General features: G+C 45.4%; 1 protein-coding gene across 1 annotated transcript in view; it reads left to right on the forward strand.

The window, feature by feature from the left end:
- The window catches only part of Myo3b (myosin IIIB), a 408,256-nt gene that overhangs the window by 62,859 nt on the left and 326,039 nt on the right, over nucleotides 1–19,358 (forward strand). Inside the window, exons 5-7 of the mRNA NM_001393777.1 lie at nucleotides 123–227; nucleotides 414–513; nucleotides 3,282–3,358. Of these exons, the coding sequence (NP_001380706.1) occupies nucleotides 123–227; nucleotides 414–513; nucleotides 3,282–3,358 (282 nt within the window). The remainder of the gene's footprint in view (nucleotides 1–122; nucleotides 228–413; nucleotides 514–3,281; nucleotides 3,359–19,358) is intronic.

Genomic DNA, 19,358 nt, shown 5'->3' on the forward strand with positions numbered 1-19,358 from the left:
TGTGATCTGCAAATTTAGCACATGGTCAGTAATCAGTAGATTTTATTTTTCCTTCTAAATGTATTTGTCTTTTCTTTTTGTTTGGGTTTCATGGCTCTCTCTGTCCTGTACCTCCTTTCCAGCTGTGTAATGGGGGCTCCGTCACTGAGCTTGTCAAGGGCCTCCTGAGGTGTGGTAAGCGGCTGGATGAAGCTCTGATCTCCTACATTCTGTATGGATCCCTCTTGGTAAGAATGTCCGTGGTGAAGAGGGGATGGCTGTGTACTGCTGGGCTTCTCACTGCACGTTAACTATGGAGAATAAACTCTGGGATGGAATAACCTAGTGTGTGCTTTGATTAGGGCTGTTGGGTCCATGTACTGACAGCTCCTCTTTCTTTCTCTGTCCTGCAATGGTGCTGGGACATCATTCAGGGCCTTCAGCACTTGCACCATCACCGAATCATCCACCGAGATGTGAAGGGGAATAACATTCTTCTGACGACAGAAGGAGGAGTTAAGCTCGTTGACTTTGGTAATGAGTCTGTCATTTGTTTTCTTGATGTGTGCCATTTTTTTTTTTTTTAGCCCAAGGGGACAATTTATTGCAATCTCTGAAGACTGGGGCTCTCTGCTGCACATGAGCTCAGGGGCTTTCTAGGCAAGTGGGCCCAAGAGGGGGCAGTGCTTCCAGATGCTCTCTGTGAATTATTTTCAGCTTTCAAAACGATTTTTATGAAAAATAGAAAATAAAAGTATTGCAAAAGAAAAATTTGACAGAAAGTGTTTGGTTTTTTTTTTTTTTTTTTTTCCTTCTGTGAGAGTTCCCCACCTCAGGGCAGTTGTCTGTAATTTACATTTTTCATCTCTCTTTTGCATATGAAAAGAGAAAGCAGTTTGGTCTTTTAAATGACTTTCTCTAGCCTTGGGCATACTTATTTGCAGTGCACAGAAGGTAAACTGGTCCTCTGGGCCTGAGAGACGTGAAATTCTGACTATTGCTTCAACACGTGAGGCTGGCTGCCCTGAAAACATTCGCAGGGAAGGCAGACAATCCTACCTGAGGCTGGAGAATGTGGACTTTTCTCCCAACCTTCTGCTTTGTGAGTCCTACACCCACAAGCCATTTAGAGCTCCTTTTTGGCATACAGAATGATTTACTCTTCTAAATAAGTTTAAGATTAGTTAGTACCTCCGGGCTATTGTTACAAACGATGAGAAACCATTTAGAGCACTTCTAAACGTTCCCAACATCACCAGAGTGAAAGAAGATGGTGGTTTTTAATGTTCATTTTTCTTTCATAAGAAATAACTTGGTATACGAACGTGTCAGCAAATTATTTTCAGAAAAAGAAGTTAGCAATGAATGAATGAAGTTGGGAATGGAGAGATGGCTCAGGAGTTAAGAGCATCTGTTGCTCCCAGCACCTATCTGGAGGCTCAGAGCTCTCTGTACCTCCAGTTTCTGAGAACATGACACTTTCTTTTGGCCTACTCAGTCTCCTGTATGCATGTGGTGCACATACAGACAGCTAGACCGAACATTGCTACACATAGAAGATAAATCAATTTTAAAAATAAGGTTGCTTTAGGTGTATTGGTGTATGTTTTGAGTTGTCCTGGGCTGTGCTCGTCTGTCAATAGGAGGAATGACAGAACTGTAGCAATGTAGTAGCAGTGTATTTTCCACATGGCCCTGAGGGTATTTAATAGGACTTAAATCTAATTTATCCAGGTGTCAGCTATGCAAGCTTCAAGAAAGAAAATGGTCTTAACCTTTTCAGTAAAAAGTTCCTGAACATCCATTTTCTGTAAGAGAAATTTCTAGAAACTAAAACCAGAAAGGTGTAATTGTTTGTTTGCTATATTGTTATGGAGAACTTGGTAAAGTGGGTTTTCTGTGGCACTGTGACATGTAGCTACTTGGAAGGCTGAGGTCCATGATTAAGTGTAGGGTCTGGGGACAGCAGCCCTTCCTGGGTCTCTAAGGAAGAGAATGCAACCACAGGGGCGAGCCTGTGGTTCTCTGCACATCATGCAGGCCCTATGGTCTCTAGGGTGTGTCCATTGCTAAGTAGCACACGGTATTAAGGTTGAGTCCTTGTCTTAGGTGGCAATAATGTCCAAATTCCTCATTTTCTATAGGACTGTGCTAGACTATTGCTTAGTAAAAAAAATAACATTACATTTATAAACTACATGACATGATTATTCTTGGATTTGGTCTCAGAAGAACCTATAGGTTGGACATGACTGTTACCATTCTCCCTTGCTTGAGGACGGAGGAACTGAAGTGTAAAGATGTGGTGGACGCACCCTTAGTGAAAGGGCGTTGTGGAATTGGCAGGCGAGTGAGCCTCTGAACCTTTCACTTAGCCTGCATCCACTTCTGCTCCATTTGATGGTACAGAGAAGAGAGGTCATTGGAGGACATTAGAATGATATTAAAATTCAGGTCCTCAACATTGAGCTTTAGATAATAACACTGTCAATTTCTTTTTCCATTTAAGAAGCAATGCCTTCTTGCCAAGTTTCCAGTCTTGTAGGCTAGATAAGGCATGGGGATCGTTTTGTGTCTACACTGATGCTCTATTATAGATAATGCTTGCCAATCTTCCTCCTCCACAAAATGAAGCACTTATTAAAGAAATCATCTGAAAGAATTGAGAAACAGAATAGGAAGATATTTTGGGTTGATCGTAGTTGTTGATGTTTTTCTTTATATTCCAAATTTCTATTTACAGGGGCAAGAATATTCATTAGGAAACAGAAATTCTGATGATTTAGATAAAATGATCAAAACTCCATTCACGTTAGCTCATGGGACAGATATGACCCACCTTCTATTTTTATGTAGCTCACGACCTAAGGATTACATATATGTCCATAAACAGTCTTTATAACTCGAGCTCAGAGCTTGTTGTAGCTCAGACTGGCCTTTAAACCTTGACTCTCCCCAGCAGGATCCCAAACGCCAAGATTACAAACATGTGCTTTCACGATTTGCCTAATTTTTATATCCTTTAACGGCTGCTAAAGCCTCAAAAGAATATATTATGATGTGTGAGAATTATACTTGATTTAGATTTTCAGCATCCGTAAATGAAGTTTTCTTTAGGTGTGAGCACACTCATTCACTGACACATTTTCTGTGGTTGCTTTAGCTCTGTGGCAGCAGTTAATAGTTGTGACAGGGACCGTGACACCTAAAATAGCTACTATCGGAACTTCTATAGAAAACATGGCCAACCTCCATCTAGTATCTCATGCTCACTGGTAAAGTCTGGTACCCTTTCCCCATAGGTGTCTCTGCTCAACTTACAAGCACACGGCTACGGAGAAACACATCGGTTGGGACCCCATTCTGGATGGCTCCAGAGGTAAGCAGGAAATATCCAGTTCTTTGCACTTGCTCAGTGCCTTGGTGTTGTGCCTTTTTGTGGGCAGTTTCATGCTTTTCATGCTTTCTACAGTTTTCAGGGAGAAAAATCCTTTATCGTTATAGAACTCTAAAATCCTCATTGATGAGGGACACTATTAAGGTATCATCTCAGAAAATCAGGACTAAGGGTACCTTCATGCCCTTAGGAAAAGGTGGCCTTCTGGGAGAGGTGACTTTCTTCCAGAGTTGTGACTTGGCAAATCCATCCAGCCTTTGTCTACATTAGCGACAGCTACCTTTCCTAGGTAAACACAGTCTACAGCCTATGGCGTGGTGGTGAGCCCTCCGTTTAGCTCTAAGCAGCCTACAGAGCTGCATGCAGTTTCTCTAGCTGTTCTGACCATGGATACAGCAACTTCTCCTGTGTACATTGTAAGCTTTCTGCAATAGAAAAGGAGTGGGTCCTAATTTAGTTCTGGCCTCAATACAGAGATGAGGCATGCAGAAGTCGGGAGTTTTCCAGCTGGGTAAGCTGTGTGTGAGTCACCCGTGCAGCTGGTTTGTCTGGTCAGCATTTCCCTGCACCCTGACTGTCACCTGAAAGCAGCTCTCTGGAGAAAGCAAATGGATTCTTTAGATCGGAGGGCAGAGGCAGTCGCTCCCCTGGATAGTTTTCTGTCTCCACTCTGTACGCACAGTCAGTCTTCTGTATGATGGACCATGTGGTCTCCTAAGATAGAGGGCAGCTCATGCCAGTTTCTGGTCATCCAATTCTCCACTCTGTTTTCTTCAGCGTTCCCCACCGTATATGGCCTTCCAGTTTTTTATTTGAGTAATAGACCCACTTTAAACAAAAAGAAAAAGCTGGCAGATTACAGTATTTACGCATCATAAATGTTTCTTACACAGGTTTAAAAGTATGGTACTAGACCTAAACTTCTTGTCATATATTCTTAGATCTGTAAAATATATATATATATATATATATATATATATATATATATATATATATATATTTAAAAACTACAGGGGTTGGGGATTTAGCTCAGTGGTAAAGCACTTGCCTAGCAAGTTCAAGGCCCTGGGTTCAGTCCCCAGCTCCGGAGGGGGGGGGAAAAAAAGAAAAAAGAAAAAAAAACCAGAAAACTACAAAGCCAGTAACCTGCAAACCAGCAGTTTAATGAGACGGGCTATTGTTTTGTGTGTTAGTTGTGTTTTGCCATGCGATTGGGTCTCAGCACACAAGTATGGGTTCTTTGAGCCTGGCATACCACATGTTACGTGTTGACCTGATCCCTACCCACTGCCACGGGGCTGCATTTCAGTGCACATGATCTCTCTTTGCCAACAGTACCTCCTCTGGCTTCCAGCTGTGTCGTTCTGTGAGCTGGGCACAGCTTCACAGCGAATGGATGTGGGTACTAAAACCATATGACAGATAGTTCCCAGATGATCTTGGATGTTTGGTTTGTGGCCATGCAACCACTGACGTTAAAATGAAGAAATCTACTTTTGTAAGGACCTTGTGAACCCCACAGGGGCGGATGCTCATAGTTCCTTTGGGAGGTGAGCAGAGCCCTCCTACCACATTGTAACCTCTTGTTTTTTAATCTGTCCAGGTTCATTTTCAATTTCTTTCTCCTAATTCACTTCTTAATTCCCCAACAGTAGTGAGCAACATATTTACCTCCCCCGTCCCTGGGCCACAGAGAGGTTCCTACTTATTATCTCTGGGTAGGAGCTTGTCACTTCAGTCTTCACACCCCAACCTTCCATTAGCCCACAGTCACCTCAGTCCCCCTCTGGGGGAGGGGCAGGACTCCCAGAACTTGACCTCTGTCTAGTGGGGGAGGGGCAGGACTCCCAGGACTTGAAGCTTTGGTGGGGACTTGGGAATACTAAACTCTCCACTCAGTGCTGGCCCACAGTAGGTGCTCAAAGAATATTTGCTGGATGAGGAACGTTGGTGAGGAAGCCAGAGGGATCGGACAAGTGGAGTGCAGTTCAAGGAAGGTGCCAAAGCTATCGGGTTGGCAAATTAACTCTTTAGATTCCAAGTGATGTGTTCCGAAAGGGAAGCTAACCAAAGTCACTCAGCTCGTTGCGTGGTTTAATGTGGAAGAAGGCATCCCTGTTCTAATCTCAGCAAACCGCTTCTCGGGGGAAGATGAGAAGAGCCGTGCCCTGGCTTTGTGTATTATTAGATGTTTGTAGCTCCAATTCAGTTAGGTTAAGTTAGCACATGGACAGGCAGTGAGGTGGTCCATGTGAGCTTCGCTTTCCCAGACTGCCTGGCCGCGTTTTCCTCCTCAGCTAGGCAATCCCATGTCCCACTGTCTACTGCAGTGAATGAAATGAAAAGTGGGGAGTGTGAGAGCCTCATTCAGAGCGCAGTTCCGATGGCTGCCCCTGAGGTTCTACCTTGCGGCACAGGTGAGGGTCGGTCCTGGCCTGAAGCCTGACGCTCTATCGTCCTCAACATCTTAACTTCTGAAACAGTGTATCACTTTTCCCAGCCAAGCTTCCCTCTGCTCTGCAACCCTTCGGAGCCCCATTTGCCAGATCAGTGAGGCGGGCGTTTATGCAGTCTTTGAACAGTACGATCAGTAATGGTTCAAATTAGCATTGTCTCCATGTGAACCCTGAATGCAATATTGATTGTAATATGCTTTCCCTTCAGTTTGTGTGAATAAATGGATTTAGATTAAACACAATGGTGTCTGTCCTAACAAGGCCAGTGGAATCAAACTTGCAGATGGCCTATATTTTTAAAATATCACGAAAAGACCCTTGATCTTATTTTATCTCTGCGAAATTAAACCACTATTTCCTTCTATGTTGATGGCACCAGCGTGAGTAATTGTGATATTTAATTCACATAGGCTATCCCACAAACCAGGTAGCTAACAGAATGTGACCACACCACAATCAAAAGTTGACAAGCTGTCAAGACTCACGATTCTCTCGGGCTGTGAGAAGCTCTAGTCAACATCTCCAGTCTTTCCCCCTCAGTGCCTGCTGTAGGCACTGCTGACAAAGAAAAATGCTGGTAAAGTGCTGTAAACCGAGTGAGCATTGTGTGAGAGGGAGGGTTCTAAAGGTGCTTACACTCTGAGATAGTACTGCTGGGAAATGAATTGCTGGACATAGTGATAGGGGCCATCTGACCATCAAGGTCAGTACGAATTCTCATGAACTAAATACATAGGTAGGAGTCTGTGACCACAGGGAAAATAATCTGAAGAGGTGGAGGAGGGAGAGGAGGAGGGAGAAGAGGAAGAGGAGGAAGAGGAGGAAGAAGAGGAGAGAGAGCTGCTACATAGAAAATATGTTTTAGATTTCCATGAGAAAAATAATTTAAACAATAGAAAGCAGTTTTTATATGATAGGACAAGGGGCTGGTGATTCCAGAGTTCAGGGGCTTCCTTGGTGGTGGATGTACAGGCACCTCTGATGATCTGAGAGGCAGGAGTCACCCCGGCACTTCAGTGGCCCCTGGAGAAAGCACCAGCTATGGTAAGATTCTATAGAAATCTTCCTTTAGGAAATGCAAATCAAAACAACCCTGAGATTTCACCTCACACCAGTGAGAATGGCTAAGATCAAAAACTCAGGTGACAGCAGATGCTGGCGAGGATGCGGAGAAAGAGGAACACTCCTCCAGTGTTGGTGGGATTGCAGACTGGTACAACCATTCTGGAAATCAGTCTGGAGGTTCCTCAGAAAATTGGACATTGAACTGCCTGAGGATCCAGCTATAACTCTCTTGGGCATATACCCAAAAGATGCCCTACATATAAAAAAGACACGTGCTCCACTATGTTCATCGCAGCCTTATTTATAATAGCCAGAAGCTGGAAAGAACCCAGATGCCCTTCAACAGAGGAATGGATACAGAAAATGTGGTACATCTACACAATGGAATATTACTCAGCTATCAAAAACAATGACTTTATGAAATTCGTAGGCAAATGGTTGGAACTGGAAAATATCATCCTGAGTGAGGTAACCCAATCACAGAAAAACACACATGGTATGCACTCATTGATAAGTGGCTATTAGCCCAAATTCTTGAATCACCCTAGATGCCTAGAACAAATGAAACTCAAGACAGATGATCAAAATGTGAATGCTTCACTCCTTCTTTAAAAGGGGAACAAGAATACCCTTGGCAGGGAATAGGGAGGCAAAGATTAAAACAGAGGCAGAAGGAATACCCATTAAGAGCCTGCCCCACATGTGGCCCATACATATACAGCCATCCAATTAGACAAGATGGATGAAGCAAAGAAGTGCAGGCCGACAGGAGCTGGATGTAGATCGCTCCTGAGAGACACAGCCAGAATACAGCAAATACAGAGGCGAATGCCAGCAGCAAACCACTGAAATGAGAATAGGACCCCCGTTGAAGGAATTAGAGAAAGAACTGGAAGAGCTTGAAGGGGCTCGAGACCCCATATGTACAACAATGCCAAGCAACCAGAGCTTCCAGGGACTAAGCCACTACCTAAAGACTATACATGGACTGACCCTGGACTCTGACCTCATAGGTAGCAATGAATATCCTAGTAAGAGCACCAGTGGAAGGGGAAGCCCTGGGTCCTGCTAAGACTGAACCCCCAGTGAACTAGATTGTTGGGGGGAGGGCGGCAATGGGGGGAGGATGGGGAGGGGAACACCCACAAGGAAGGGGAGGGGGAGGGATTAGGGGGATGTTTGCCCGGAAACCGGGAAAGGGAATAACACTCGAAATGTATATAAGAAATACTCAAGTTAATAAAAAAAAAAAAAAAGAAAGAAAGAAAGAAATCTTCCTTGACTCCGTTGCACCAATCCTGGGGCCAGTTGTGCACATCTGTAAACCTTTGCTAATGTCATGGAGCGGTTAACTTAACACAGCACTGCAGAGATGGGTCCTCTCTTAGTCTGGAGGTTAGGAACTGGGGATGAAGATGTAGAAGGCCTCGTTCCCTATGAAGCCCCCAGGGGAGGCTGCTGGGGATTAGCTGGCAGTCCTCAGTGCTTCTTGGCTTGCAGAGGCATGGTAGTACTCTACTTCTGTGGCCACGGCATTCTCCCAGCATGTCTCTGCCTTCATGTGACTGTCTTCTCATGCGGACACTGGTCTCCTCATGGGTAGGGGCCCACCCTATGCTAGCTGCATCTGTAGTAGCCCGGCTTCCAGGTAAGTTCACATTCTTGATTCCTGGAGGACACAGTCCATTCCATAACAACTCCCCCAATGCTCAGTGCCCTCCCTCATAACACTGTCTCCACGGTTCTAAGGCTGTCGAGTAACTGCTTGGATAGCCCTCTCTTTCAAGCCCTGTATGTCACAGGTGCTGGTCCAGAGTGACTGTACACACACATGTGCACTCACATGCATGGACACAGACACACATGAATAGATACACACACATAAATAGATTCACACACACACACACACATCACATGAATCTGGTGTCGGTCTGTGATTTTAGCTAAGGGACCTCCTTTGTGTGTGTTGAACACAGACAGTTTCTTATTGTTTCTTTTCTCCTATACTGCCTCTTGATGATGGTTGATTCCACCAATATGAATGACAGCATCTTAATTGCATAGAGTGTGTGCATATGCTATTTTGTAAATACCCAGGCTCATCTGGGAGATAGATGCCTGTTAAAATGACTGTGTGAGTGTTATGAGGGACCCAATACTTGGTCTGGCCAAGTGCCCAGGGACACTGGGTGGGTGAATGAGCAGGGGTGACTGGAATCTATCTTTTATGATTCAGTGAACTAAAAGACTCCAATATAATCCATGCTAGTATCTATGTTAGTATTGTTCAGCCCATATTTATATCCAACAAACACTTGATAATTTCCTGACAGTAGCAGAAAGGGGCAGAGCCTACTTTGTGTTAGCAAGGGGTGAGGGTAGTTGACAATCTGCCGGAGCTGCCATCACATGTTGGGAAAAACTGAACAGAGTTAATAGGAGGCAGTGGAAAGAAAACCAAGTGCCATGCACATAGGCAAGAATCAGAAGACCATAGACACTGTGTGTGTGTGTGTGTGTGTGTGCGTGCATGTGGATGAGTGTGTGCCTGTGTGTGTTCTGTTAGAAATGACACCAGTCTGGGAAAAGGAATGCACATTGATGTTTTCATTGAGTTTGTCGTAGACTGTGCTTAGCTGGTGTGCGCAGCTATTAAATATTAACATATCTCCATTCTGAGTGCTACATGCCTGCTACCCAGAGCTCCCAAGTTTTTCTCAATCACAGAGACACCGTGCCTCTGCCCAGGACATCCCCAGTCTCTTAACTAACTACAGGGGCAAAGCCTTGGTAAGGAGGAGGGAGCTTCGGGCCAGCACGGGCAGATCTTCCTTCTACGGCCACTGCCACAGGCCAGCTGAGTGTTGAGTTTCTGGAATATGGAACTTTCTAAGCATGAGTCCAGCAGGAAGGAAACCTTCCCCCATTGAGACTCACCCTCACACTATGACTCTGATAGGTGCCTTTTTAATTAGGTACTTCTAGTTCAGCCTCAGTGATAAATATTATTTTTCTATCTCACTTCTGAGAAAAGCGAAGCTTGGAGAAGTGTAGGAAGGAGAAGCCATGTCCCAGTCTGCTTATCTTGTAAGTGCTGAAGCCATTTGGTTTTCCAGGCAGTGTGAGAGTGCAAGGCATGGAAATAATTCTCATGCTCGCTTGGTCTTAAGGGTGTTCATAGGAGGTGCTGCGTGTGGGAGATGCACTCCCGGCAAACGAAACACTCATCCAACAAGACACAAACGTATGGCAGAAGGACGCTCTGGAACTGGAGTTCACGTGAGACACATCAGTAAAACGATGCCACCTGCCATGTGCAGCCCGACTTCATGTTGCAATGCTGCGCATTGAGAAGCATCCCGTGCAGCGAGGACTGGTATACTCGGCTTCCTTCCAAAGCAGCAAGCACCCGGTTTCTGGATCAGAAAACAGACTCGTGGATAAAATAAACATTTGCTTCTTTTCTGGAAAAAAACATCCGCCTTTTGCTTCCATCTGCTTGTTGTTGCAAACAAGAGCTAATCAGCGGAGTGGAGAAACAGACGCGCTGTGCCCACGCTCTCTGCCCTGCCCAGGGTCCTTGACAGGATCGGTTGCCACAACAACCAGCTTACACCGATGCAGAAATAGCGCAAGCTTTTTGCAACCACTCTTGACTTCATTAATTATGCCATTCCTGGCTAAATGATATGACAGTGCCATTTCCTTTGGCCTTGCCAGGAATAGAAATGACAAATGCGGTATTTTCTGTTGAAGGGTTGAAAAAGCCACAAAACATTACCATTCTGAAAGTTGTTTTTTTTTCCCCCATTATTACCATTTATATTCCCTAAGCTCCTGCTAGTGAGTTTGGCTCCCAAACAAGTGCTTCATGCAGCATATGAGGCACTGAGTGATTTTTATGTCTATTATTCGATTTAGGATCCCGAGGACCAACCGAGGAAGGTGGGGCTATTTCTACCCTAATGTTTCTTGCTGGTGAGATGAATACATCACAGGAAGCAACCATTCTTTGTCCTTAGACAGTTAGAATTGGAGCTGAGATATTTAGTTCTGAACTTTTCAGCATCATCACATATATTTGTATGTGTGCATGTGTGTGCACATGTCTATGTGCACATGTGTGTATGCACATGTGTATGTGTGCATGTGTGTGTGCACATGTGTATGTGTGCATGTTTGTGCGCATATGAATCTGCATACATGTGAGTGTCAGGTCTTGAAGTTGGGCGAGGGTCTTCCTCAGTTATTCCTCTATCTTAGGTTTTTGAGAAAAGTCTCTCATTGATCCCAGAGCACATCAATTTGGATAGACTGATTGGTTGGTGAGATCCAAGGATGTGCCTATTTCTGCTATCCCGCTTTTAAGGTTACAGACACATGTCACCTTGCCAGGTTTCTTATGTGCTGGGTGCTGGGATTTGGATTCGGTTTCTCATGTTTCCGCAGCAAGCCCTTTATAATTGGAGCCACCCCAGCCCCTAAAGTCCTCCTCCTTAACTCCACAGAAGTTGTTGGGGCTGGAGAGATGGTTTGTAGTAAAGAGATGCCACTGGCCGCTCTCCCAGAGGACCTGGGTTCAGTTCCCAGCACCCACACGGCAGCTCGCAACTGTCTGCAACTCCAGTTCCAGAGGATCTGATGTCCCCATATAGACATACATATAGGCAAAACACCAATGCACATAAAAATGAGTAAGTCCTAAAAAAAGAAGAATTGTGAGTACTGGTGCTCTCAATAAAATAAGTATCTTTGAATTAATATTTGATTAATTAATTAATTAATTAATTAATATCTTCATTAATCAAAGTATCCTTCTTGAGGTCAACCTAAAATGTGCAATAGAGAAGCCAACTTTCTAAATAAAGCGTTTATCCATCAAGTCATGGTGCTATAATGTAACTCATGAATGCAACAGTTATCCAAAGAGACTTCAGCTTGGGGAAACTTTAAAATATTTTCATGTCACCGTTGTTGCTATTGTTGCTGTTGCTGTTGTTGTCATTGTTGTTTATAAGGGTGCATATGTCACCAGCCACAGGTGGCAATCAGAGGACAACTTCATGCAGTCAGTTCCCTCCTTCTGCCTTTATGTGGGTTCCAGGGATTAGGCAGAGGAACAGATGCAGGGCTGGGGCTGCACCCGGGAGCTCGCTCACCCTGCACACACAAGCCTCTGACGTTCATCCCTGCCACCACACACACTGGTAACAGGGGCTATCCCAGAGGTGACATTAGTCCTTTAGCAGAGGCCAGTGTCCTTGGCTAGTGGCTACCTGTTAATGTATTGCTCCATTTATATAGCAAGTAGTAGACATACCTACTATGGTATCTACTAGGACAGTATGGTGCCTGAATGCCTGGTCTTTATGACACAGAGCCCCAGTCCACCAGGCTCAGATGCAGGAGACTTTGTTTTGGTGTTGATAATGCTCACTCTAGTGTGTTGAAGAAAATGTAATATTTTAACACAACACTAATCACTAGTAATTAAACCCAAAAGAAGAATCTGGAGAAATAAAGTATTTTAAGAGAATAAAAAAATTTGATCTGCTGTTCTTGGTTTAAAAACAATGGTTGCTCTGTTTTATTTTTTAAAATATGGCTTTAGTTTGGAGATACATATATATATATATATGTCAGAACTGTTGAAGATTAGTGTGAGTATATGTGTATACATGTGTTTATTCATGTGAGTGTGTGCATGTGCTTGTGTGCGTGCATGTGCGGGTGTGTGTGTGTGTGTGTGTGTGTGTGTGTGTATACTAACGTGTGGAGGACAGACATCAATCTTCTATTGCTGTCCCTCTTAGTTTTGTGCAGCAGGTCATTCACTGAACTTGGGTGACTGTTCCAGCTATTCCTGAAGGTGTTAACCCCAGAGATCTGCCTGTCGCCAGCCCCCAGTGCTGTGATTACTGGCATTCCCCACTACACCAAACTTTTACTTGGGTGCTGGGGATCCAAACTCAGACCCTCTTACTTGAGCAACCCTGTACTCACTAATTTGTCTCAGCCCAGAACTTACTGTATATTTTTGACCAGAAAAATGGAAAAAGAGAAAAGGAAGAAAGAAATTATAGTTGTGTAGTTTGGGGGGGTATGGGATTCCTAATAGAGGGGGCTCAGGGTGGGGGGCTGTTTCTGATGCCTTTTCCTGCTTTTGGGACCCTGGTCCTCCTACTAGGTTGGCTCATATGAGAGTCTTATTATGAGAGGAGGTGCCTAATCTTGAAATGCCCTGTTTGGCTGACATCTCTAGGAGACCTGCCCATTTCTGAAGGGAAATGGAGAGGGGTGAATGTCGAGGGAGAGGGGACTGGGAGGAGAGGAGGGAGGGGAAACTGCAGTCAGGATGCAATATGTGAGGAATAAATTTATTTCAAAAAAGGTAAAATGAGGAAGGAAAAGAACCGCTTACAGAGATAAAGTAAAATAGCACAGTAGAGTGTGGGAGTGGGGCTGGAGACGGGGGCAAGGGGCACATCTGCGGCAGGAGTGTTGCCCTGTGAGGATTCACGAGGCGATATGGTCTGTGAGGGGCTGACTCTCCACAGGCACTGAGTGTAATGGCACTTGATCTTGAGATTTGCGTCTTCAGAATTGTACATTTCTGCCCTTTATAAATTAGATGGCAACAAGCCACACGTGGTGGCACACACCTTTAATCTCAGCATTCGGGAGGCAGAGGCAGGTGGATCTCTGAGTTCGAGGTCAGCTTGGTCTACAGAATGAGTTCTAGGACAACCAAGGCAACAGAGAAACCCTGTCTTGAAAAACTAAACAAACAACAATGAACCTCTTGTGCTCACATATGAGCAGAGACCAGCGTGGGTGGTCTCTGCTTCTGTTGCTCTTAATGTTCCACAGAGAACACTTGCAAGTTTTAGCAGGGAAGGTTCCTCTCTGTTTTTACAGTCCATGGCTTTTAAGGTCCTTGGATAATGGGGGTGGAGCCTCACCAAAGTCTGGATAAGGGAAAGTGATGGTAGTGGCCTGTCTTTTGTTCGGTGTCTCTTGATCTGTGAAATCTTGGGAGGGCTATGGTGGAGTGTTTGACTTCCTGGTGGAGCACCTGTCAAGCATGCACAAGGTCCTGTTACCACACGCTGTACACACACGGGCACGCGCGCGCGCGCACACACACACACGCACGCACGCACGCACGAACGCGGCCAAAACCTGGGGTGCTTGAGGACCCCATCTGCCAGTACAATCATCATCAGAAATTAAGGCTTTTGAGAGCTTGGGAAACTCCAGAGAAAGGCTTCAAGACTTCTGGTTCTCTCCCAGTGGGCTCATCTTTGAGATTCTATTGCCTTCGCTGTTTCCTGGTTTCCCTGGCATTTATTCTCTCCCTTCCTATTTGGGAAACAGAGCAGAAACCCCTCTGTCTTTCCTTTTGCTCTCAGAAGTGGCTTCGGTGGGTGAAATGAACGTTGCAAAGTTGAAGGATGGGGCCAGAGAGAACGTCCCCGGGGTGTCAGGGAAAGTTTCCCCCGTCAGCTGGAGCTGGGTGGAGAAACTGAGTCATGTGTCAGCGTGGAGGTGGGAAGCAGCCCTGTAGGCGGTGCTGAGACGTCACCAGCCTCCTCGGTGGGTCTAAGTATAGGACCCCATCTGTAAGCTTCAAGTCCAGATGTGCCGGGAACACGAGTGTGAGGGCGGATGCCTGTGATCTCTCCACCCCACTAAGTAGAAAGTATGTGTCAAAGCGACAGCCTCCAGCCAGCATTTGGAACTTTTCAGGCTGCCCTCCAACCCCCCTGTGGAGAGCTGGGAAGGGTCAGAGTTTATGTACCCTCCCCACTGTCCCCACCCCATCCCTCACAATGTTCTGGTGAGCAGATGGCATACAACTCTCCTGAGCCCAGGGTCCCAACCTCTAGGGGATTCCCCGCCTTGGGAGCCATGCTTCACAGGCGGAAGGAAAATGATGCTAAAGCTAAAATCTACCATTGCTTCCTGAGTGGTCACTGAGAGGAAAGCCACAGAAGGAGGCAGTCAAGTTAGAAAGAACTCCAGCAGAGCCTTGCAAGCTCTGCTTGCAAAAGCAGGCAGAGGTAGGGTGACTAACACTGACCTCTATCCCTGGGGGTTTCCGTACCTTTTTCTGAAAGTCAAGCAGTCACTCTGTTAGGAAGCGCAATGTTTCCCAGGGCGTTGTGATTGTCTATGATGCTAGTCTGCTGGGTGAGGACCCAAACAAGATGCTGCTGCATGGGACAGGGTTATGCCCCAGCTGGACCATCCTATCCCTCTGATTTGCTTTTCTTCCTGATTTCCAAATGCATCCTGGAGGAGAAAGGCAAGCTTTTCCTCACCATCTTCTTGTTCTGGGCACATGCTTCATTTTCACCTGCCTGCTCTGTGACCTTGGGCAGGTTGCTTAACTCTTCTGAATCTGTTTCTTCTCTCAGAATAATGGTTCTTACCTAACCGGCTGTAGAGTGATCCAAGCTGGAGAACCCTCTCTAGTTTGTTCTCTGGAGGAGGGTCCACAACTGGCAGAGGGAAGGGAGAGTTGCTTTTACTTCCACTCAAAGAAAATGCAGTGTCACTGGTGGTGGCCCAGGATTTTCCGTATTAGAGGAATGGCCAGAATGTGCCTGACTCGGATGGTACTGGGAATCGTGAAGCTTTGCACCCACGCTGGGTTCGAACCAAGTGTGTGGCTTCGGATAAGTCAGTTAACTACCTACTCTAGACCTGTTTCCTCTTCTGATGAGTCCTGAGGTCCTTCTGTGTCCGTTTGCATGGATGTAGCTGCAGGGTCAGGGAGGGCAGGGAATGCTCTGGGCCTCCGGGCTGATGAGGCCCCTGGAATCCTGAGGCAGGCACAGACTAACATGCTGGTTCGTTTTTCCTGGAGGAGTATATGGATGCCAGCCATGATTCTGGGGAGGGGATTTGCCAGACAAGGCAGAGGTGGGACACACACCCAAGGACTCTGAGAACAGACGTGCAGACGTCAACGGTGTACTAGCCGAAAACCTAGAATGGGTCCCACTCCACACCATCCTTTCTCACCTTTCCTGAGGGAAGTTGATGCCATTATATAAGCTTGCTGTGTGCATTTTAAATATGAACCGAGATTGATTTCTCTAAAGGCTTTGGCTGAGTGTTACAAGTTTGGGAAAAGTCTAGTCAAATATATCGCAGTTAAATTATAGACCGCTCTAACAGTCAAAGAACAGTCTGAGTTATTCCCAGCGATTTCTCAACGCATAAAATATAGACTCAGACCCATTCTTGAGCTTTTGAAAGAAGGATGAGGAGATCTATTCTAGTTCATCTGGTTCACAAATTAAAACCCAACCAACCAACCAACCAAACACACATAAAGTTCCTTAAAATCTCTGCCACATCTGCTCTCCGAGTTACGTTTCATTTGAGGGAGGAGACCACTGTCTCAGCAAGTAGCCATTCGGATGTTCATGTGCTAAACTGACGGAAAGTGTTTAGCGCTGGAATATTCATGGCTGCAATGTCTGATTACCGAGGTGACGCTCTATTTTAAAAGGCTTGGTGATCAATAGCCTTTATCAGTCGTGCTGCATGGATGCGTAGGCAAAATGAAGGAGCCTATTTACCTCCCTGCCTCCTGGCCGGTCTTATTTGCCAGTCTGTTGCCCGTACTCTGGGGCTCAAGGTCAGCCAAGGAGTAATAGCTTTAGGTCTATTTGCCTTGCCTCTTATTTAGCTGAATTTAGCTCTTGAGATAACAGCATTTTGCCTGTGTACTTGGATGAAAATTTAATCTCGACCTCTGGTTATAATTTCGGATCGCATGATTGATTCTAGCAAGGTGAGAAATCAGAATGGGGAATGCAAACCTAATTAAATCCCTAATGACATTCAGAAATATTAGTGAGGAAATAACATCTGAAGGATAACGTATTGTATTTCAGCTTCGGTAAGATTTTAGGGATAAGGCTATCTCCGTGAAGGCATCATTGAAGAGCTTTTTTAGCCTGGCGGCTCTTGATATGATTTGATAAGGGTTTAAGCTCAATAACTTCCTGGGGAAATCTAGGTTCCTGGACTCTGGAGCTCCTGTGGGGACTGTTTCTTGCCTTTGGACATCCAGCGTGGTCCAGGTGTCCCCTACAGATAGTGGTACCTTGTGATAAGAAGGGCTGTTGTTCCCTTGGGCTCCGAGAACCCTGGCTTTTCTAAAAGAAGCTCTCACCTACCTCTTGGGAGCCTCTTCAGTGAGCCCCACTGGTTTATCTCGGCTGAAATGAAGCTGCAGCCATGGGCACTGCACAAGATCTGGAGGCCCAGGAAGTGAGAGAGTTCTTCCGGCCCCGAGCCCACAGTAGAAATGGGTGCGGATGGGAATTGGTGCATTCCTTTTCCATTACTTTCTCAGGATGACACCTTTAACCCAGTGGTTCCTTGATGAAGAATCCTTGGAGCTATTCTGCAAGAGGAAAAGACAGGCAGATGTTTTTAATGTTTGTGCTTACCCGACAAAGGTCAAATGAAGAACTTGCTGCTTTTATTATAAAACAATAACTCATGCTTCCTATAGACATGTAACAAAAGGCAAGAGATGCCAATGGAGCGAAAAAATTAAAAGTTACACAGCAGCAATGACCGACTTATTTACTGGTAAGATTTTGGTGCTAAAGAAAAGGTCAGATAATCATTATTTTCCTAGATGGTACTTTGGAGGGTGTCCTTGAGAAAAGGGCCACCCAGTGTGTACAGGGAAAAAAAGGAGAAGAAAGAGATTGAATATATTGTCAAAGTCACCCATTGAGGGGTGCTAAAACCAAGATGAAGCTGATGGTTCTACATTTTCCTCTATTAATCAGAGGCCCATATCTTCAGGATCCATGAATGTCCCCTTCCCTTAACCCATAGCTGGCAAAAGAAAAGACCACGAGCTGTCTTTACTGGAACTCGACTGCCCATGCAGAGAGGGGTGAGGAGATGGTGAGGCTATGTGAACGTGGCATCAAGTCAAGAAAGCCTCCGTGACCAGGAAGTTCCCGAAGGCAGAGGAAGGACACTCATCCACCAGGGGGTGGGAAGAGGTGATTAGGAAGCCTTAAAGAGTCTGCAACCTGGCACCAACACCCATGAAGAAGACTAAAGAGAGCTGTCTCTGAGGTCTGCAATGCTAATCCTCTCCGTGACCTAAACCACTGTGAAGGTTCTTGCTTGTTCCCAGTCTCCCCTGGAAAGAAAAGTTTTGAAGGCCAAAGTGCTTACAACTGGCATCTGGGAAGGCCACCTCTGTGTAGAATAGATCTTGGTACTGGGCACTAAAGCTGTCAGTGCATAGATACTGCTGGTAATCCCAGCATTCGTATTTTCCCTCTTCCTAAAATAAGCAAGAGTCCAGTCTTAAGTGCCACCAGAAGAGCCCTAAGTTTGCATTTCGAGGTAAGGACCTTGACACGCTCCATTAACCAGCATCCAAGCAATTGCTCTTTAGCTGAAATCCGTCTTCCCTAACGGAGGAGTTAGCACAGATACTGGAACCTTTTCCATGACTTTAAGCCCTTCTACAAAATATCAGTGATGAAAGCCCTTCAAGGTTCCAGCCATCAAGAAAGTGCCTGCCCCAGAATAACTTACACGACTCGATAGCTAATCTGCACAGAGACGTTAGCCCCTCCTTTTCAAATACTATCCCAAGGTCGCTTACTTAGAAGTCATGAAGTTAAAGAACGTTAGGGCCGGAGGGGATAGGAGAAATGGTTCTTTTTTCCAATGCTATCATTTTCTAAGTCAAGAGAGTTCCTGAATTATGAGTTCGATACCGGCCTGGGCTGTATAGGGAAACCAGCACTAAAACAAAACAAAGCAGAAAACAACCAAGAGCTGGTCACTGGGAAGATGGCTCAGTGGTTAAGGGCAATGGCTGTTCTGGGTTTCGTTCCCAGCGTACACTTCGGGCCACTCACAACTGCTTATAATTCTTGTTTCAGGACATCTGATGTCCCTTGCTGGCTTTCGTTGGGCACTGTACTCACATAGGCAAACCCATACACAGACAGACACATGTAAATAAAGAATAATAGCACTAATAAACCAAGTACTGGGGACATAACTCAGGAGTAGAATACAGAATCACCCAAGTCCTTGGCTGAAGAAGAAAACCTGAGAAAGACCTTGAGGACATCAGTGATGTCTTACACCCAATTAGGGGTAAACAGAGACTCACTTTGAGCTAGTCAAATGATGTATCCAATCCTGAACATGAAACTCCCTCTTCTTGTTACCTAGGACCTGCGTGTTACTATTCACTGTTGCCCATCCTCATCTCCAGGTGAAATGAAGCTCTAACTCCAGCCCCCGAAGTCTCTCACACACTCATTCCCATTCTTCACATAGACACCGTGTCTCTCTCTTCAAGACACACTCATCACTGTGGAGTGGTGAGGTGACACAGACGGGTGGGAGATGATTTGTGGGATCCCAGACCTTTGTTAGCTTCATCTTAA

The sequence above is a fragment of the Rattus norvegicus genome, chromosome 3, assembly GCF_036323735.1.
Source record: "Rattus norvegicus strain BN/NHsdMcwi chromosome 3, GRCr8, whole genome shotgun sequence".
NCBI lineage: Eukaryota > Metazoa > Chordata > Mammalia > Rodentia > Muridae > Rattus > Rattus norvegicus.